The following is a 23029-nucleotide window of genomic DNA, read 5'->3' on the forward strand; positions in this document are numbered from 1 at the left end:
GTAGGGAAAGGTACATAAGCAATGGTGCATGTATGTTCGTGTATGTGTGTGTGAGAGTAAGTGACTGAAAGGGGTGTGCCACTACCTATACTAGCAGCAGGTTACTGTACATTCTAGTAGTAACTGTGATTTAGGAACCATGCAAATCGACCGATAATGAGGTCTTTCCTCCTCCCGGGTACCTTTTTCTGAATCACAAATGGATACGTCACATTGGAAAGACCTTCCTACCATGAGATGCTCATGATAAGAATTTTAATAAATTCCTATGATCATCTGCTTGTAAGGAAATTTTCAGTTCCTCTGTTTTTGTATAATACCCTGTTCCAGTATAATGCCCACAAGTATCTGACTTGTTGATTCCCACCACCGGAGGCTCAGGATACAACCCAAACAGCTACAGGCACAGTAAACAAATATATGATGCGTCTTTACATAAGCTAGAAAATCAAATTAAGCTAGAATCCTGTCCAAAATCTTTAGTAAAAACCCATGAGCTAATGCAACCTTTATCAGATAATGCATTTCAGTTTTGTAAAGTTCTTTCTCCACAGTTAGACTCTATTTTTTCCAAGCTGTCTTTACAGTTTATAACTTAAAAAAATATTTTGCATTCTTCCCAGAAAACCTCACTCAATCATTCATAACCAGTTTAAGTATATGTTTAGCTAGTTATCCTGCCATTGTAGACGTAAGTAATTCGCAGTTATGGTCAAGTATGAACAATCAGTAACGGAATTAAGTAACAGAACCGAGTACAGTTCATCTTTTCATTATTCTGCCATAATTCTGTATGACCTTAGGCTTGCTGCTTTATCACTTTTAGAATATCTTCAACTGTTTCTGGGTTCATCAGAGCAGTCACTTCTTCCACATTAATTTGTCTAAGCAATTCAATGTAAACGCATCTGAATGTATTGCTCATGTTATCCCTGTTCATCTCTACCCTATATAAACTTTCATAACAGTGTCAAAAATATCTATTACTACTGTGTCCTTATTTAGGATATCCCTTCCTCAACCCATATTCCTACAATAATCCTATGCCCTAATCTTCGTGCTAAAGCTCGGTGTTATTCAGAATTATTAAAAAAAAAAGTCTCTAATCAGTTCATGGAGCCTATCTGGCAAATAATCCATTTTTTTTGTTTGCTTTATATCCCCATGTCATGCTGAACTCCTATTTTTCTTAAGTCATGCCTGTTTAAGTATGGCTAATGCAGCCTGGTTTTCCCATGTAAGTATTCTTAGTTTTACTGTATAACACTGTTCTGTACAGTTTTGCTTTTTGATTCACTTCCTGTTAACTACTTCAGTAAAATAACCTGACCTCTGTTAAGTAGCTGGTCAGGTCTTCTATCTTGAATCAATCAATATATTACACCTTTTTCAGAGTTTTGCTTTAAGTGATAAGTGGAAAACACGAATGTCACTTCATGGAAATAAGTCCAGTAGCACACAATGGATCATGACCATGTTTGCAAATCTCTTACACCAAATGCATATGCCACTGTCCTAAACCTTGACCTGGCTCAACTTGAATAATGAGTAAATAGAGAAGTTTTTTAAACTGTCTTTAAGATGTTTGTCAGATCCACAGTGCTAGTTTAAATTATTGGGTATCTCCTCAGGCTGAGAATATTAACATGCCTCCACAAACCTCACTAAAACTAGTTACCGCCTTACAGCAGGATCTTGGAGTCACAAACCGTAAGGAATCCTAGTTCATTTTTTGTAAGACTTGGGTGTCTTTTAATATTAACTAAGTTTCCCCAAGTGTTTGTGAACCAAGGTATTAATTTTCATGTTTCCTTTTTTGGAGATGGAATCATAGTTATGCCTCATCTGTTTAGTCATTGCTTAATGCCGTCACCAACAGCTATGGCTTGGACTATGGCTCCACGTGTTTGCACCGCAGTGCTTCAGAGCGTTTCTAACTGCTCAGATCATGCCTGTCTGGGGATGGTTATGGACAACTTTTCCCATGAAGTCAGTTTAGTTGTAAACCCAGAGAAAGTCAGTAGCAGTGAACCAAAAAGGTAGCAGCTCTACATCCCCACTCCTGTCTTGCATATGCTGACTCCATGGTCACAGAACTGCATGTCTCCAGTTTAATCAGTTTCTCAAAAACAGTACTGTATTAATGAGAATCTACCTTCTTAGTGAGGCATTGTTGTTACCGCTTGGGATTGTTATAATTGCTTACTGCAAAAGGTCCCTTGATGAAAGAGTGCGAGTTTACACCATTTCAGTTGATCTCTTGGAAGGGTCCTTTTTCTTGCATACTTTTTACTCTAAGCCATCCTCTTGTGCTTAGATGGACCCAACATCTGCCTTGTAATTGGTTACCCAAGTCCTTCCAGGTTATAAGATTGTGACCTTGTAATTTTTCTGTCTTACCAGTGTGCTTGCTCACTTTTAATGGGAGTTGCAACTTGGTAACCTGGCCTATGTTACACTACAGCTCAAAACTGCATGGGGTGTGCATATTTTTGAGCTGAAGATGTAAGGAACACAAGAAGTTTTGTCAAGAAAGACTCCTCAGAAGTGGAAATTCTACTACTGTGTTTAAGAGAGCTTGGTTAAAGATAAATAATATGGAGTAATTGTATATCCGAGTGGGCATACTTATGATGGGTTTTTCTTTGGGGCAGTTCAAATTGCAGGATGCTATTACATTCTTGTTGAAGATGAAATTATGATGAAATATTCAAGTTTTTGCTTGTAGTTTTTTAGTATTTTTAGTGTCAAGTCGCTATCCTAGAGTGAGAAAAACGGAGGTGATACTTGACAGATCTTTAATGAAATCTGATAAAGATACTGCCAGTATGATGTGGTGAAATTATGTTTTCAAGCATACACGTGTGTGTTCTGAACACTGGCAGTAGAGTACATACATTTTGAGTTGCCATTCCAAGTACAGAATTTATAAAGTATATGTTTTGTGGAATTCTTAGTAGAATGAAGTAACTTGGTGTTATCCCACCTCCTTTTGTTTTTTAGATCTTCTGATGAGTATATCGACCGTGTGTACCATCTAGTTCTAACACAGCTTAATAAAGAACATGCAGAGATCCGTTTCTCTGCTTTTCAGATTATCGAAGAATTGTTTAGTCGTTCTCATCTGTTCCGGACTCTGGTCATTTCAAACTTCCAGGATCTTTTAGAGCTCACAGTAGAGATCAGTGATCCTCTTCCACCTCCAAAGGCAGCAGCCAAGAAATTAAAGACCACGGCCATTAAAGCAGTGCAGCAGTGGCATGAGAAATATGGAGAGGCTTACAAGAAACTTTCATTGGGATATTACTTCCTGAAGCAGAACAAAAAGGTACAGTGGCTTGTGTTTTAGTATACAACATGTTATTGGGACTTGGAATTCCTGTAATGTGGAGACCTAAACTGACAAAAATCCAGATTTACATATACAAAGTCCAAGATTTCCAAACCTCTGTGAAATGGCAGTTTCGGAGTTTGTATATTTAAGGTTTTTATGTATTTATTTATTTAAATTTGTTGACCGGGAGTGTCCGACTGGACATAGGTCCATTTTCAGCGGAGGCCCGGGTTGAGGAGGCCATGCCCACCTCTCAAAAAAGGCTAAAGGAGAAGAGTTGTGTTTCATATTCACTGTTCTACTTTTTCAGTCTTTTTTATTTTTTAATGGTCAGGAATCAGCATTTTTAGTCCTGATGTTCCAATAGGTAACCATACAACTGACATTCCGATAGGCAACCAGACAACAAATTTGAGCTCAATGGATGAAAACTGGGAAAACTTTACCGTGAAATTACTCAGAACTCTATAGAGATGTATTTGATACATGTAGCTTAGTTATTCCATTCTTGTAGCTAAACTCTTATTCTTTCTCTGAGATTTGATATTGAAATGAAGTACTACAGCAAAAGAGTGAAAATGTAGACTAATCAAACTGGTCGATTTAAACATAATGATTGGAAACTGTTATGGCATTCTTATGCTGATGGAGCAGAATCTTAAGAACTTTACACCTGTTACAAAAATCAATATTGCTAACTAGAGAGGGCCCAGATATCAAAGGTTCTCTTTGATTCGTTCAGTGTGTTCTTTGTCTAGTAAACAGGAATTTGTATCCTTTTCCAGAAATTTCTTCACTCAAGAACAGACAGACCCCTTTGGCAATGCTGACTGTGATGTCACCCATTAGCTGTATCAGTACACGTGTTACCTGCACCAAGCATTGTTTTTTTCTTTCTTTCTTTTTTTTTGCTTGTTCATACAGTTCTGATATTGATTGTTGCTTTTTTTGTTTTCATGTGGTCTTTGGATTAATTATTGGTATTGAAAATTATTGAATTTTGAGGAATAACAGAGTGAGGCTCCTTTTGAGATGTTTTTCTTGATGCAAAAGGGGTGTGCTAAACTTTCAGCACCTCATACTCCATTGTGAGGACTGGCTGAAGCCTGGGCCTCTAGATGTAGGTCTGCATTGTAAGACTTGTGGGCCTTTCAGAGGCTTTGTCCTGTTCTGATGGTCTTTTTTCCATGGGGGATTTCAGACTTAATAGCAGAAACAAAGCAAAGCTTGTCCACCACGGAGAGGTTTAAAACTGTTTAATACTAAAAATCAACAAGTATAAGAAAATAAAAACATGGGAGTCCGCTTGAGGTAATTGGATAACTGCTTTTGGCAGGAAGGCCTTCAACAGATCCTGTTACATTAAACTTAGCTCATCAAATTTACACAGAGCCTTAGCCAATCCGTGTTCTTCCTCAGCCTCCTCCCTTTCAATAAAGGTTTTAAAGGGAGCATTCCATTTAGTCTAGGCAGCTTATCAGCCTCATCTTACTGTATGTATATTTTTGTACTATCTAATTATGCTATATTGCTTGTGTTTCTGTGTAGCTTTTCTCCTAGGGCCTCCACTGAAAATGGGCTTCTGGCCCAGTCGGACTTTCCTGGTAAACAAATGTAAATAAATAAATAATAAATAAGTTGGCAAGCCAGCGAGTTTCCACAGTCTCAGTCAAATTGCAGAGATCCCCCATTCTCATATTTTCAGTCAATATTTCAAGCACCATAAAATTGAAACTATGGCCAGGATAATTTAGAGTATGTTGTGACAAAAGCACTGTTTTTGCTTTTTAGCCTGATGTCAATTAAATTGAGCAATATCCTCTCTTTAAAGGGTATGTTGGTCTTGCCATCCTAAAAAACATTGCATATATTACAGCTAGTGACATAAATAAGATTCTTATTATTGCAGTTGACATAAATTAAGTTTGTATTCCTTCCTAGTAATAGGATGTTCAAAGCAATTTTTGAAATTTAGAAGCCCACGTACCATACATTTTCTACATGGGAATGTACCCATTCTCATAGTGACAGAGTTAATCTTGCTAGTAGGTCTGTCTTGGTATAGCAGTTGTTTTAAATTCTTTTTGTTCTTAAAATAGAATCTTGGCGTATCACCCACTATACGTCTGATGTTTTCATCTGCTGTCAAGATCTTCCAGTTGTGTGTTATTATATCACATATTTGTTGCATATCTCACTGGAAACTCGCTGGATTGCTGTCCTGCAGGCTGATTAACTGCTTGGACTAAATGGAGTGTTCCCTTTAAAACCTTTACTGAAAGGGCGGTGGCCGATTTGTAGTATTAAATAGTTTTAAAGCTCTCCGTAGTGGACAAGCTTTGCTTTGTTTCTGCTGTTGTATGTTGGTGCCATATTTTGCCTTACTTGATCAGTTTAATCCTTGGTTATGCCTACCTCATCACAGAGAGCAACTCCTATAGTCATCTAGTCATGAATCACAAGTACTCGAGGCTAAGATTATTTTTCTACCATTGTTTATGCTTTAGACTTGACACATTGTCTTAGCTCTAGTGGGATATATGTCTGTGCCATAGGATGAGCCTGTACAGGGATTCATGGCCTGGCATGTGAAAGAAGATACTTGTTCGAAATGTTGTTCGAAATGTTGTTGAGAGTTAATATTACAGGTATGAGGATAATGCTGTCAGGAAGACTTTGATGCCAACATCAGGCCTGGAACAAATGTCTCTCCTTTAACTGTAATCGGCACAATTTTGCTCTCAGGTCCCAGTCATCCCAAATATCCCGCATGTATCTGACACATGCGTGTATGAGACCAGGCGCTATACTATACTATACTATACTTTACTGTACTATATCTGGAGTGGTTTAGATTTCCATGTGCATGGGTCTCAGATCTAAGTCATGTGGGGGTTAAATGCAACTTTTCCCCTTTGCCAACAGGCCACAGCCGCTTCACACATTGGTAAAGAGAATGGTGACAACACAGATTTTCAGTCTTGAAAGGGGTAAGTGTAAACTTGCATTCTGTGTGGTTGACATTTAAGGGTGGAAATGTTAACATGTTTCTCTGAGGGACTGCTTTGCATATTTACATTTTGCTTGCACTTGTCGTCTAGAATAGCAAATTTGCAAGTGATGCACTTGCTACTCTTTGTACAACTGTCGCAAAGTCATATATGTTCAGGGTACATAGTGAACTGTTGTTCATTTCAGCAAAAAGTAGCAATTTTTTTTTTTTGGTAATTGTATTTCTTTTTCAAAAGAAAAATAACAATTGATAAGAAAATAAATAACAGATAAGAAACAAAGCACACACACACACACACACACACACACACACACACACACACACACACATGTGCAGACACACACATTAGAAACAGATCTGTGAAGTATTTACAAGAATTGTCTGTGCTTTTTCAGAAGTTCAGCTTCACTGACAAAAGTAAGGTGTAGTGCAAAGGGTCAACTCCTTTGGAATACCTATCCATCCAACCACCAACCGTCAGCCTTTGTGCTTCCTCATGTTCCACTCAAAGTTATGCTCAAAAGTTCAACTTTGACTTGCAACATAGCCATTGTGGGAACTGTGCAAACCAAGTAGAGGAGTAATCTTTTGACACCTCTCTTAATTCTCTGCCCTATACCCAACTTCTGTTTTGTCTAGTCCTCTCACTAATATAGTAGTGCAATAACTTTCATAGTCACAGATGTTGCTTGTTTCAAAACAACCTGTTATTATAAACTAGCCATGCATTATAACCCAATTCATCATTATTACTCCTACCATGTACTAATGTAAGAATGTGTAAATAAATGAGCGAGACTGCTCATAAGTGTCCGCATATCCCGGCCAACAGTCCCTATGTGTTCAGCAGCAACAATACAGTCAAATAAACAATGAAAGATACCCTTTCAAAGTCATCTCGATACACAGTGTTTCATCTAATCAACCATCCACAGTAAAATGAAAGAAAATGTATAAGTAACTCTGGTAAAAATTACAAGTCTGAAACCTCTTCACTTAGTCATAGTCAGGCTTATGGCCAGGTCATTGTCTTGTGACAATAGATACAAATTAAAATGACTCCTCCAGTTTACTCTCACCTGCTAAAATATCTGAATAATTTTCTATAATTTAACACCAAAATTGAATTCTCAATTATAAGACAATCCCATATCAGTGATCCCCTTAACTAATTAAGTAATAGGTTCATAGGTAAGTACTAGGCTAGCTGCACTTGCAGGCCATTTTAATCCTAGCCAATTTCCTTTCACTGGGGAAAATCAAACCTTGTGTCTTAGAAGTAAGCACCTTAGCCAGCCCCCAACCCTCTTTTTTTTTTTTCCAAGACATTTCATAAACTCATTAAAGTAAACACCACCTCTAACCCAACCAAATACATAATGGAAGTTATGAGAAGTTTGCATACTTTAATAGTATACCTTGGTAAACATTAAAATCATAGGCGAACTCTATCACCGATGTTGATTGATTATTGAGAAAAATTGATCAACTTAATGTAAATCTCCTGTGTTGACCTTTGAACTTTCAAATTTGCTGCCCAACATATAGCCAGTTTTGAAAGCTGCCGGTTGTCTCTCCGAACCTAAAACTGTAACAAGTGGGATACCATAGTTTCAGTGTTGGACCCTCTCTCCTTAGCATTTATTTGCAGGAATCCCAGCAGCACAACTGACTGTGCTTCCATCAGGTGGACTTTGACACTGTTTGATAATGAAAAGGGCTTAAACGTTTTATTATTTTTAATTAGTATTTACATGCATTTTTTAGGGATTGCATTGAGTTTATGATTAGCTTGCAGTCTACCAGTCTAGACATTATATGTTATATTTTTGATGCTTTGCAGCAATAGTAAAACTGAATTTGGTTTTAGAATACATAAAACCAGGTTAATGGTTTAATACTATGACTTTAGTCGTATTGGACAAGAGTGTTTATGCTTTAACAAAGAAGTCAGCTTTATTAATTTATGTTGTGACAGGTTTTTCAAACCTTTTCAAAGGAACTGATGAGTAAGAAAGTTATTTGATGAAGTTCCGTGATTTGGAATAAAAGAGCGAAAGCACTTTGTCACAATTACATTGTGGTGCCTCTTTCAGTTACGTTCATCCATTTTTTTTTTTGTTTGTTTTATAGTTTATAATTACATTGTTTTGGATATCCCAATAAGACTTAACACTGTCTCAGAATGTTCCACAGTACAGAAATGTCCTTTTGTGTTTTTATCAGGTACAAAATAATATAATCTGCCAATAAAGCCAACTTTCTTGACTACCATAACAATTATATCCTTGAATTTCTGAGACCCTTATTTTCTTTGCCAATGAATCTAAATATAACGTAATATAACGTAAATAAAAAAGGGCTTAGTTGTGGAACTCAAGTCATAAGGGAAGGTTAGACAAGAGGGCACTTGAATTTTGGAGTTAGTGTTGCAGATAATGCCAATATTATGCTGGTTAAGCTGTTCAGAAGGAGTTAACTTGGGGAGATGGCTGTTCAAGAATTAATGGGACTTGTTTAGCCTACACACTTGTACATGAGGACCCCACAAGTGTGAATGTTTAAACAACTGTAAAAAAAGACCACTAAGAGACTCAGGTGAATAAATAACTACCCCTTTCACTGTACTTTATCAAACACCTTGTACCGTAAGAAAGGTACCAGGTAGTATTAAATCTACTGCATACAGGTTCTTTGGACATAAAAAGCAACTAATAAGAAAAAAATTGTAGAACTTAGGCAGCTAGCTACCATTAAACATTTATCTCACCCTACTACTACCTCCAGCTTCCTGCTGAGAAATCAGCCTCACCATGGACAGAACCTCATTTACCACCCTCCCCCTGTACTTTTTAATCTTTATCTATCGTGATCTTTTAACAGCCTATGAAACACAAGCCCTAACTAGAATCTACCTTCCTACCTCTGCATTACTAGAATATTTGAAAAATCCATCACTAATTACGGGACATCCACCCCAACCCAGGCCCTTAGTGACCCAGACCCTAACCTCCATCTCAATATTAGAAGCAACAACAACAAAAGTACATAGCTTGCATGCATGCTTGATATCCACTCCCCAGACATAATGTTTATCAGAAACTTGGCTCAAACCAAGCACCAAGGATGAGGAAATTATCTCGAACATCACAATGAATTCACTTCAACCCCAAAAGTTCCAAACCTGGAATTGATTGCCCTTAAGATATCTCTAAACAGACAAAAAAGTATTAATCTCATAGTAACCTACCTACCACCAGGCAAAATGTAGAAAATTTTGAACAAACCCTACCTTGGTTTGCCAATAACTATCCAAGAAACAATAATAATATTAGAGAGACGCCAATATAGGGTTTCTCTACTCAGCCCAATCTAAATGGTTTTTAAAAATATCTTTTCTACCACTAGAATTGGACATGCACAACAAAAAATGACCTTAGTGACCACCTTGCTACCTTTATTATAAAACACAAATGTTCAAACAAGACATAACTAGATTAGTAAGGAATAAAAAAATTTTGTCCCTGACCACAAATCTAGCTGATCCAAAGCTTGTAACTGGCACATCCCTAAAACCCCCTATCCTTATGTGAAAGTGTTTCACTTTAATAACACTTTCCTTAAGATAACCCTGGAACACAAGAAACTAAATCCAAAAAAAGAAAATCAGAGCAGGAGACCATGGAATAAGTGGTGAACCACAAACCCCCCAGATCGCATCAGAAGTTCTTCTCCAAGAAATTCAACCAAAAGTAGCCGTTAATCTGATAAAAACAATATTTTTATCACCTCCAAGACAAACATCAGAACAGATATAGCCAACTCCTAATTCTTTTTTCACTGAGACCATCTTATTAACACAACTCAAACGGCCTTAACCTACAACCCATCTCACCTCAGTTACTGCTCAAACTATAGAATCCTTCAACACCAGCAATTCTACTTTCCATGTCTGACCATTGATCATAAACTTAAATTTGATGTGCATATAAACTTAACTGTTAAATCAGAATGGCTGGAACTCCCAATTTACTCAAATTCAACCAACTCCCAATTTACTCAAATTCAACCAACTAACTGAGGCGCTTAAAATTATTAACTACTGCCATCTCAGCACCAATTTAAATTACACCTTAGAGCATACCTGAAATCCAAATGGTTATGCCCTTGCTCCAGTCCAGACATAATTGTATATGTAGTAACCAGTAGATTATCTTGTGTATCAACACCAATGTTTTCCTCCACTGAAAATGGACATGTATCCAGTTTAAAATAATAATAATAAAATAATAAAAACAGAACACCCTTGCCTGGTTTCTCTTTTCAGAAAGAACTTGTCAGAGAAAACCCCCCTCCCTTAATATTTGTTTCTGATCCCTCATATAATCTGCCTATTTAACATTATTTTGTCAGTGAATGCAAATGCTTCCATTGCCCTACTCATAAAATCCCAGCTTACTCTGTGGAATGCTTTCTCTTCAAGACCGAACAACAATAGTGACATTTTTTTTTACCTTCTTGATCATCATTGTTCTGTTAATGTTGTCAAATGTTTGTCTCCCCTCCCCAGAACCACAATTGGGTGCCTCCGGTATCTATGCAATGGCTCTCTTGGCACTTCATTTACTGATGAAATGCAGCAAGGAAGCCTTGTACATTTGTACATTTCCACAGATGAAATAAAAGTAAAAAATAAACAGCTTTCTTTATCAAGCTTGATTTGCCACAACCCTTGGTTCATGCTATTCACAGCTCTATACATTTCATACTGGGCTGGCAGGCATGATTTCTACAAATGTATGAACTGAATATTACTTCTTTTTGTGTATGTTTATTAAAAGCTTGTGGATCTTTCCAAATATGAGTTGTGTTACACATCACTATGCTGTTAAGTCATTCATTGAGCTCTCTCCGTTTCTTTTACCACACCTGTGTGCTTCATGTTAATTTTCTTCTCCTCATGAACATTTTTTAGTTATGACCACCACTTGGGGTCTTCCGTGAAGAGGCCTATGGCCAAGTAGAAGTACCCCAGTCAACAAAGGGTAAAAAAGTAAAATAATGTCTATTTACAAGCAGTAGGACCTACATGTTTTATATATTGTGTAATATATTGTTTCTCTTTTTCTTTTTATTAAGGTTGATTTTCAGGATGTCCAGGCAAGGACAGTGTCTGAAAGAAAGCGGGAGGAAGAACATCAGAAGCGTCTAGAAAATATTTATAAAGAAAAGAGCAAGAAAGCTGAAAAAGAAATGGAAGGTAGGTATTCATGTAAGTGCTCCTAATTCCAGTACAAACAGAGTAATTATAGAGTTACAGATGTTATATCTCTGCTCGCTTACTCAGAGGTGATCTCTGCCTGACTTGCAAAGACATGTCTAACTCAGAATTGATGGACATGCTCCATCTAAAGAAATCCAAGTCCCTGTGATGCGCTCTAGTGAGCTAAACCTCGCCACAACAATAAATAGAACATGCTGGAGGGATAGATTCCTGTCACAGAGACTCCCCATGCTTTGGAACAAAATTCCTAACTACATTAGGCAGAGTCCCTCACTAACACTCTTCAAGAGAAACCTTGACGAGTGGATGGGTAACAGAAAATACACCCCTGGGATCACTTCATTGGCTCTGCTTGACAGAGGCTTAGTTAATTAATCAATGGGGTGGCGAAAGCCGACACACACTAGCTAGGCTTATAAATGCCCTCGGGCAGATAGCCTAGTACCTACCTATGAATTGTAGTTCCACATTGTTTATAGAAATAACATTTAGAGGTTTGAATCATGTTAGCATAGATGTGTGCTTATATTGAGCTGTGTTGAGTATAGTACAGCTTTGCAGCTTCTCCCCAGTGTTCCAGTCTGCATTTGAAACCCTGAAGGATGCAGCTCCTGTTTAGCAAGTGGCATTGATAATTATTGCAACAAGTGTGGACTTTTGTGGTTTCTAGTAAGTAAATGCAGTTGTGCTTTACATTTACACAGTTTTTCTGGCGATACTGAGGTCTTTTTAATTAGCTATTTTTCCTGTTCTTACTGGTAGCATTTTCTTGATTTAGCAGTATACCCCTTATGTGACTTCTTTAATGTTTATTTTTTTTTTTTGCATACTGTGTGTTGAAAAGTTTTCAGGGCCATACGTCTTTAAGTTTCAGTTACAGTTTTCTTAACATAAACTGCAATCTGATTTGTCTAAATTTGAGTCTTGTAAAGAAAAAACAAGTCATGTCTGTGGTATCCCCTATATCTCAAACAACCCACTGTACAAGTAGCGTGGGTCCAAAACAAAACCATGTAAGAAACTTCTCTGTGTGGAAGTGTATGTATAGTTAATCATTATATATTAAAAAGCAGAAAAAAATCATAAAATGGTAGTAGAGGTAGCGAACTTAAACTACCTAAATCAAAAAATAAAAACTTATTTTGAAATATTATTATACAGAATTAGTAACTTTCATAGGTATTCAGAAGTAATCCAAGCAGACTAGACAGTCCATTTGAAAATCCTTTATTAAGTGCACAGACAAGCTATCCAGACGAAACAAAAAAATAAAGTTTCATCCCAAACTTTCTGAGTAATATATGCCTGTTATCAGATATGGGAGTGGTTTATGTTGTTGTAAAACAACCCCCCGGATTTACTAAACTTCCGTGCAGGACTAATCTAGTCCTGCACGGAAGCAGCAGTTTGAGGAGGACGGCAGCACGCCATGCATATTAATGAAGGCGCACTGCCTAAACTCCTAATGCTACACGGAGCGTGGACGAGTGCAGGGGGCATGCCTGAGAGCAGAGCTCTGAGAATAAACACGCCGCTGCAAAGTAGAACAGAAGAATGTGTAAATAAATGAGTGAGACTGCTCATAAGTGTTCGCATATCCCGGCCAACAGTCCCTATGTGTTCAAGAGCAACAATACAGTCAAATAAAATGAAGAATCCCTATTATTTATTTTTTTAAAAACCAGAGTACAGCTAACCGTAGGTGCGCAGGTTTGTCCATCGCCTAGCTACGGTTAAAGCATCTGAAAAGGCTGAAAAGGATAACAAGGAATATATATGCAAATGAAGCAGCACAGCAATAGTTGAGTGGTTAGAGCATCCGCCTAACAAACGGGCATTCCCAGATTGAGTCCCACTGCCGCACAAATCATTTTCCACAGGAAATCTGTATGTGAACATAATTTTACACCATTCTGCCGTATAACCTACAGAATAACAGTTATTAAATGTGAACTGGAGTACTGCATAATATGCACATGTGAAGTGTTAGTATCATAATGAATAAGGCACATGTGCACAGGTCTAAGTACAAATAAGCAGCGGTAAGCATGTCCAAGTGCGCTTGCGCAGGGGTAAGCACTGCCCCCACAGAGTAAGCAAAGTAGAAGCTAATGAGTGTAAGAAACTGTAATTGGAGGTTAGCAGTGCTTACTGTCGTGCAAACCCACGCAGAGCCGCTTACAACTGCTGTAAAGTGCCTTAATTACTCTGGATCCAACGGCCCAAGTTCCGCCCAGCAACAAAATAAATTGCCTCAGCAAGGCTCAAACCCAGGACCCTGTACACTGTAGTCACAGTAGTTAACCACTAAGCCATCATAGCAATAGATGAGCGAGATTAAGGCCATACATCCCATATACCCACATGGATTTATACATATGTATGTATGTATATGTATATATATATATATATATATATATATATATATATATATATATATATATATATATATATATATATATATGTGTGTGTGTATATATATATATATATGTATATTTATATATATGTATGTATATTGTGCATATATATATATATATATATATATATATATATATATATATATATATATATATCCAGCAATATGTGTATGCAGATATATACATTATATGTATGTATGTATGCAGACACACACATATGTATGTGTGTGTGTGTATATATATAAAATATATATATATATATATATATATATATATAATGTGTGTGTGTGTAGATATTCACAGATATACAGCTATGATAGGAAACAGCACTCAAGAATGACATATATTCATAGGCTATGCCAATGGAAGTGAGGGCCCCAAGCAAGAAACATGTAACACGTAGCATGACCCCCCCCCCCCCCCGCCCCTGCTGGACAGAGGGAACATACACACAAACCCACAAACAATGTAAATAGTCCACTGCTTCCCAGACCACAGGCAGGATACAACTGAGGGGGGGGGGATACAGAGTGCACCCTTGAAATCTAATCTTGGAACACAGACAGGAACGTCCCTTGCGGGACGCCCCAAAAATTGACATAGGAAGCCGATGCGACGGCCATTCTGGCTGGGGTGTGTACATACCCAGAATACAAGGGTAGGAAAGCTTGATGACCCATGGGTTGAGACAACGTACAACATGGGTCCCGTGAAGTGGAAAGTGAGTAGCGTGTAGTGGTGTGTTCAGACCCAACCTGCACCCAGAGTAAGGATGGGTGCTGTAGAGGAGGTCCTGGTGGGGGAACTATGGGTAGGTAGTTATGGGTCTAGTTGTGCAGGTGTTGGCTGATGTGGGTCTATACGGACAGCCCCAGGGATGTGAGCAAAAGTGTTCATTGGGCAGAGGCATCGCCCAACGAGCAGCCACACCCTCTGAGTTCCACTGCAAAGTCTAATCTACATGGCAAAGAACGGAAAAACCAGATGTAGATGTATATATGTAGAGGAATGTGTGTGTATATCTACCCATAGCTGCATAGAGATATACCTCTCCCTCTCCATAGCACAAATGTATACATACAGAGACAGAATACATATACATACCCACACCCACATATAGGTATATATACATATGCAGGCACCCATACACCCATATGTTGTTAGATATATATAGACAGCAATATATAAATATATACATGTATGCATACATATACAGATATATCTGTATATAGTAATTTTATTTATATATATATATATATATATATATATATATATATATATATATACATACATGTGTGTGTAAATATACACATGTAAATAGCTAGGATATGATACAGCAGTCACGAATTACATATGTTCACAGGCCGTGCAAATGGGGGTGAGGGGTCCAGTCAACAAATGTGTAACATGTAGCAGCAACCACCCCCACCTAGACAGGTGAAACATACAAACACACGATACAAGTAAACACACCACTGCTTCCCAGACCACAGGCAGGATATTACCAGTGGGAGAGACCTGCCAGGTCTAATCTTGAAACAAAGACATCAGTGTCCCTTGTGGGACACCCCAAAATTAATGATCATCAGAGTCAGTCCCTGTAATTCATCCATCCAGGCTGTATACGTACACGGACCAGTAGGTTGTGCAGGCCTGATGACCCATGGGTCGACACAACATACGATATGGGTTCTGACAAGTGGAGAGTGGGCAGTGTGTAGTGGTGTGGTTAGACCCCACCTGCAACCACAGTAAGGATGAGTGCTGTAGAGGAGGGTCAGTTGGGGGAACTATGGGTATGCAATTATGGGCCTGGGCATGCATGTGTTGGCTGGCGCAGTTGTATTAGGACCGCCCCAGGGATGTAAGTAATATTGCGAATTGGGCAGAGCTTACGCCCATACCTCTCAAACCCTAAGAGCAAAACCACTGGACAGAACCTAAACCTTTGGGGGAACAAATAGGGACAGAAAGCACTTATTCCACTTACAACCTTAGAAAGCTGATAGAATAATAGGTTATGCATTAGCATGACTCAGCTGAAGGATGTGGGTCCTAAACCCAATTGCATGTCTGTATTTAATGGTGTCAGTTCCCAGGTATTTGCCAGACAGGTGCAGATTGTAAGAGGAACACACCAATAGTATGAAGCAAACTTTGGACATGCCGCAGATTCTGTACAGTCAGGCATGCTTACACCTAATGGGCAGCCATTCCCGACCCACTGCAGTACAGTCCAGTTTACATGGCCAAGTACGGTATAACCATATGTGTTGTTGCATAACCAACTACACAACACCTATGAACACATGGTCGCAACACCCCACTGTAGGCATGTAAGCCGATGTAATAGGCATCACAAGGTATTATTGTAGTCCTCACCCCCCACCCAGGGGTGTGAGTGTCTGACGCAAACACCAAATACAGTGCATATGCACAGCTATTGTCGTAGACAACATGGCCAACTGTGGACCTTCCCTGCAGCCATCCTGCACATCCCTGGATAATCTCCCTACAAACACCCCCTTTGTGTTCCATGCACACTACATACCTATCAGCCCCTGTTCCATTTCAATTAATGTCTACGGGTACACGTAGGTGACACCCTCTTCCCCCACTGTATTGCCAGTATCTGAAACCCCAGCCCACATGTAGTATCACAGCTGTCCCACAGGGCACATGTAACCAACACATGAAGGAACACCACAAGCACACCTGGAGCAGCACAGGCTCACCACCTTGCAACCCCTCCCACCTCACACTCCATGCCACTACATCAACTAGTGATACTGACACCTGTTGTCCTGTCTCGTATACAAATCCCAACATCCGACATACCTTCCCTATTGCTCTCCCCATCCAGTTATACCTACGGGCTACTATACAGTTACAATGTCACCCCCACTACCTACCTGCCTACTCCCTAGCTGTTCACCTCTACTGTACCACACAGGTATGGAATAACTACACCTACCCCAAATACCTGCATGTAACCTACCCAGACCTGTGAAACAGGAATTCTACCTCACCTTAAACTGACTTTTGTCAACAGTCATACCTGACATGTAAACCTGACCTAAGCATGGATAATATTGAGAGATCAGTGTAAACTAAGCATGATTAATGAGGGACGTAGCTATGTTATGTCTGTTACCCTCTATGAATGTGAACACTCCAGTATTAATTGGGATACGTAGCTGTGGTCAATGTAGAGCTCTTCACCCCGGGTCACCACTGACAATGGACAAGCATACAATCCGACTGTCCCAGTTGACAGATGTGAACGAAATGCATGACATTGCGCGTGTGTATGCGGGAGCAAGCGGGTGTAAGCCTGTTTGCCGCCGGTATGCGAGTACCACACTGGTGAAGCAATGTAGAGGTTGAGTGCTGGAAGCCGCAACCAGATGTTAGTAATGCTGTGCTTCGCGCAAACAAGTGCATACCCGCCTACAAATGTTCTATAGTGCCTTAGTCACCGTGTAGCCAACAGCTGTTGTTGTGGCCATTAACAAAATAATCTGCACTGCCAGGTTGCAAACCCCTGACCCTGCACACTACAGCCACTAAGCCATGGTGGATACACATTCAGCTGCTGTGATCCCAAACACATCATCCAGCACAGGCATCCAACAGTATAGGAAATGTATATAATTTTGTAGACGTATGTACGTGTGTATGTACAGATATAATATATATATATATATATATATATATATATATATATATAGATACTGCGGTGGTGGTGCTGCGGTAGCATTGTCGCCTCACAGTTAGATGTTGCACGTTCGATTCTCAGAGCGTCTTCTGTGTGTCGACATGCATGAATGGGCTTTCCTTCGTCGTTAGGCCTGGCAAGCCAGCACGTAAAAATCTATTGCCAGTCATTAGCGGACTGGAGTTCCACTGTGGCGACCCCTAACCGGGAAAGTCGAAAGACAGTTTATATATACATACATGTGAAGAATGAACGCTGTGACAATAAAGCATAGAAAAAGAATGTGAAGGAAAAAAACAGCAGCACCTGTATTATTTTGTGCTGTCATCTTATGTCATATCAAGCTGGGCAGGTGTGAGCAAATCATTGCTTCTCAAACCACAGGCAGGATACTACCAGTGGGAGTAACATTGTCCACCTGCTAAGTCTACCTTACAAACAATTACAGGGTGGTCCCTGGTGGGACTACACAAAAAGTGCGGGTTGATAGGACTTCCAACCAGTACACAAGCCAGGGCAGGTATGTTCAAGGACTAAAAGGTTTGGAGAGCCTGATGGTACATGGGTGGAGACAACATACGCATAGGGTCCCTAACGGTGGGGAGAGGGCAATGTGTGGAGGTGTGTTACGGCTGGGATAGCAACTGGAGAATGGATGGTTTGTGTGTATGTGGAACTCTGGTGGAGTGGAGGACCCATGGGTATGAAATATGGATCCAGGCATGTCAGGGTTGGATGGCCCGGTTCTAATTGAACCGTCTCGTGGAGGTCAGCAAGTTTGTTATAAATATATATGCATACACACATACATACATCTATATGTAGAAGTACATTCCCTGTACTACATTCATTCCTTTTGCAGACATAAATAACATGAAAGTGCCCCTACAAACCTCAACAGTAGACATGTAATAGGTTCACAGGTAGAATAATAGGTTGTGCATAACCATACATGTAATAGGTTCATAGGTAGGTACTAGGCTATCTGCCAAAAGGCATTCATAAGCCTAGGCAAGGTGTGGATGCTCACGCTGCCCCATTGATCAATTTACTGGCCTCTGTCAAGCAGAGCTGTAGAACTGATCCCAGTATGTTCCAATCTTTGACACCACATAACCCGTTAATGCAAGAAGTCCGGACAAAGTATGTCACACTGTGGCTACAAATAGGGATATATGTTAACTAATGCTCTGTTACACTCAAGTTGTTGCTAGATACCCAGATGTTCTTCATCTCACATTGCTGCAGTCCTAACACTTGGGTAGTCCGCTGTCCCAGTCGGCCCGAATACCAAAGTATAAGGCTGACGTCGGTCAAGGCGCATTAGTCTGACGTCAGGGTACAAATGCGCATGACCGACGTCATTTCCTCAGTCTTTTTTGCCGCATGGTCTGATGCAGAAGCAGTATTGCGAGTGCAGGTTGGCGTTCTGAAATTTTCTGAAGTCGGAGTTTCAGACCGAATCAAAGTTGGCTAAGTACCCCGTTGGGGAATATTTTGGTTTTTTCTTGCCTCAGTATTTAACCGGATGTCAGAAAAAGTGAATAACTGTATTTCTTGTGGGAAACAGATACCTCATAGGGATTACCATACCTTGTGTATACCTTGCTTAGGGCCTGAGCACGACGTTGTTGGATGTCGCTCTTGTGCTAGATTTAACAAACGCACTATAAAGAGAAGATTAGACTGTGCCAGGTTAGTTTTTGGGAAGCGTTGTAATTATAAAATGCCGTTGGATGCTCCGACGCCCGCTTCGTCTAAAAAGCGCAAGGACAAAGCAGTAAAGCCTAGGTTGGAAGAACCGTCTGTCCCGGACGTCGGTTCTTTAGAGGGCTCGGTGGAGCCGGAGGTTCTGCCAGAAGTTTCCTTGGAGTCTCAGAGAGAGACTTTACTGTTACAAGAGGTGTCCTCTCAGGAGGTAGGCCAGGCTGAGGGGGCTTCTCAGGTAGCTGTTCTCCCCTCTCTTCCTAAGGTGGTTAGGCCCTCCCCTTCTGTTTCCAAGGCTTCTTCGAGAGGCAGGCCAGGTTTAACTTCAGTGGGTGTCTCTCCTAGTTCTTCAGGGTCTCTGCCTAAGAAACATATGCTTAAAATGGCAGAAGATTTGATTACTATGATTAGAGGTTCTATGCCCCCTCCTGATAAGAGGCCTAGGGTGGGACCTGAGCTTGAGAGTTTTGAGCAGTGTTCGGAGGCTTCTGAGTCTTCGGCTGAAGACTTACAGGAGTATCCTCCTTATTCTGATTCTGATGTAGATGATTCTACTCCTTCGGCTTCTCCTCCTGAGGATTTTTCTTTTTCAGAGACTCTTCATTCCATGAGGGAGCATTTTAAATGGGAAGATCAAGATTTCTCTGATTCCAGGAAAAGGCTTAGGGAGATTTTGATTTTACACCAGCAAAGACCATTGGCCATACCTCCTGTACTGGATGTGGTGGAAGATGTTTTTGCAGAGGCTTCCTGAACCCTGATTCTTTGCCTCCTGCCCCAGTTAAACCGGATAGGTATTATAGGGTGCCTGAAGCTCATAAGTATCTTTTTAAGAGTCCTAGGGCAGACCCAGAAACTGTTTCTCAGGGGCCTAAAGGTGTTAAGGCTTCTGTGGTTAAAAATCCTGTTCCTCCTGATAAAGAGGCAAGGGCTTTGGATAGATGGGGAAAGAAGGTGTATACTTCTTCCACTTTAGCCATGAGGGCTTTGAATTGCCAGTTCCACATGTTAAAATACCAAAATTATCTCCTTTCACAATTGAAGTCTAAGGTGGATGCTCTGGCGGAAGGTATTGAGTGTAAAGAGTTGCAGGATTTAGTTCATGTTTCTGAACAGGTGGGTAAGCATTCTTTGCAATGTGGTTTTGATGCTGTACAGGCCTCTTCGAGGGTGGCTGCCACTGGTTCTGTTCTTCATGAGGCACGCCTGGTTGAGGGATCAGAATTTGGCTGAGCATGTTAAGACAAGGATTTTAGATGCTCCGTTACAATCTGATGTGTTGTTTGGTTCGCCTGTGGAAGCAGTTTTAAAGAAAATGGAGGACAAGGCTAAGTCTATGCAGACAGTTAAAGATTTTTTGCAGGTTCAGCCTCCAAGTTTAGTAGAAATTGGCCTACTAAGGGGTGGACATATCCTTCTTATGATTCCCAGTCTAGGGGTAGGTCTAGACGTGGTAGGGGCAGAGCTCAAGGTTCTTTTAGGCCTAGAACAGGAGTTCACCTGCTCAGTCTTCTGGTGAGGGCAGGGGTCAGTCCTTTCGTAAACAGACCCAATGACCTGCCTTTTCAGCTGCCAGAGCCTTCTCGTCTGGCAGCACCTTTGGGAGGAAGGCTGGCACTTTTCAAAGAAAATTGGAATTTAATTACCCAAGACAGATGGGTATTGGATATCATTCACCACGGTTACAGGTTTTATTTCCATACCTTGCCTCCTTTCAAAGGCATGCCAGACATTCCTCCTCTACAAAGAAAAGAGGCTCACAAGCAAATTTCTCTGTTACTCCAAATAGGGGCCATTCAGCCGGTTCCTGTGCCAGAAAGGGGCCTAGGATTTTATTCTCGCCTGTTCCTAGTACCAAAAAGGGGAACACGTGGAGACCAATTTTGGATTTATCTATCCTCAACACTTATCTGGACATTCCCAAGTTCAAAATGTTGACGTTACAACAGCTTTTACCTCTGCTGGGAAAAGATCACTGGATGGTAACTTTAGATCTCAAGGAGGCTTACCTTCATGTGCCTATCAGACTAAGTTGCAGGAAGTATCTGCCTTTTCGAGCTGGGAATTCCCATTATCAGTTCTCTGCATTGCCCTTTGGCTTATCTACTGCGCCCAGAGTATTCACAAAAGTTCTGGCTCCAGTGATAGCTTACTTCAGGCTAAAAGGAATACAAATCTATCCTTACTTGGACGACTGCCTGATTCTGGCTCAAGAAAAGGAAGACCTTTTCAGCATTTGGATTATGTGATAGCAGTGCTAAGATGCCTGGGGTATTCTGTGAACGAAATAAAGTCCAGTCTAGTACCCTCTCAAGACATGTGCTTTCTGGGTGTGAGACTGAATACAGCAACCCAGATGGCCTTTTTCACCCCGGACAAACAAAAGAATCTTTCCCTTTACTTCCATCAACTATCTCTTCAGTCCGGGCTGACTGCAAGGACAGTCCTTCAAGCCTTAGGGTTCATGGCATCTTGTATTCTGGTGCTTCCCAATGCCAAACTGCATATGAGGAAGCTGCAATGGTATCTCAAAAATGTATGGACACAGCAATGCCAGGATTTGGACACTGTCATTCAAATAATACCTTGCATTCAAAAGGAATTTTTGTGGTGGGCTCAGGAATGTCACCTAAACAAGGGACTCTCTGTGACCCGGCCAGAGGCGAGTCAGATTCTAACGACAGATGCCTCAGACATAGCTTGGGGAGCTCATCTGAATGGAAAGTGGATACAAGACAAGTGGCCTGCCAGACTACAGCATCTACATATCAACATGAAGGAGATGTTAGCAGTCCAGTTTGCATTAATGGCTTTCAAGGAGTTACTTCTTCCAGGGCAGGTGTTGATTCTAACAGACAACACAACTGTCATGTGGTACATCAACAAACAAGGGGGAACACATTCTTATCCTCTATGCAAGCAAGCAATGATTTTGTGGGAGACTGCGCTCAGCTTGCAACTAAATCTTCAGGCAAGGTTTCTGCCGGGAGCACAGAACTCCTTAGCAGATGTGTTAAGCAGGCAAATCATGGATCCCCAGAAGTGGAAACTGGATCTTCATGTATTTCGGAAATTGACAGTGTCATGGGGAACTCCAGACATAGATCTGTTCGCTTCTCCACTAAACCACCAGCTGCCAAAGTTTTGCACAAAAAGGTTTCATCACACAGCTTGGAGAGTGGATGCTCTTTCTTTCAGTTGGAAAAATCTTCATGTGTATGCCTTTCCACCTCTGCCTCTCCTCCCAAAGGTACTCCTAAAGGTCAGACAAGACAAGCCAAGGATGATTTTAATAGCTCCAGATTGGCCTCGGCAACACTGGTACCCATTACTGAGGAGTCTGGTAAGGATGCCTCCATGGCCTTTACCTTTGACTCCACACCTATTGTCTCAGAGGGACGGTCATCTACTCAATGTCAAGCTTCACTCTCTTCATCTAACAGCCTGGCATATTCTGTTTTGAACCACAGCAGGTCTCAACTTCCTCAACAAGTTTTGAATGTGATTATGGAAGCCAGAAGACCTAGTACAAGGAAAGTGTACGCAGAAAAATGGA

The 23029-nt window shown here is 40.4% G+C and overlaps 1 protein-coding gene across 1 annotated transcript in view; it reads left to right on the forward strand.

Annotated features, from left to right (window-relative positions):
* UVSSA (UV stimulated scaffold protein A) overlaps positions 1–23029 on the forward strand; it is a 1327799-nt gene that overhangs the window by 121677 nt on the left and 1183093 nt on the right. Inside the window, exons 4-5 of the mRNA XM_044062324.1 lie at positions 3004–3328; positions 11487–11607. Coding sequence (XP_043918259.1) covers positions 3004–3328; positions 11487–11607 — 446 coding nt within the window. The remainder of the gene's footprint in view (positions 1–3003; positions 3329–11486; positions 11608–23029) is intronic.

The sequence above is a fragment of the Protopterus annectens genome, chromosome 2.part1 (genome assembly GCF_019279795.1).
Source record: "Protopterus annectens isolate FY-2018-M chromosome 2.part1, PAN1.0, whole genome shotgun sequence".
NCBI classification, from domain to species: Eukaryota; Metazoa; Chordata; order Ceratodontiformes; family Protopteridae; genus Protopterus; species Protopterus annectens.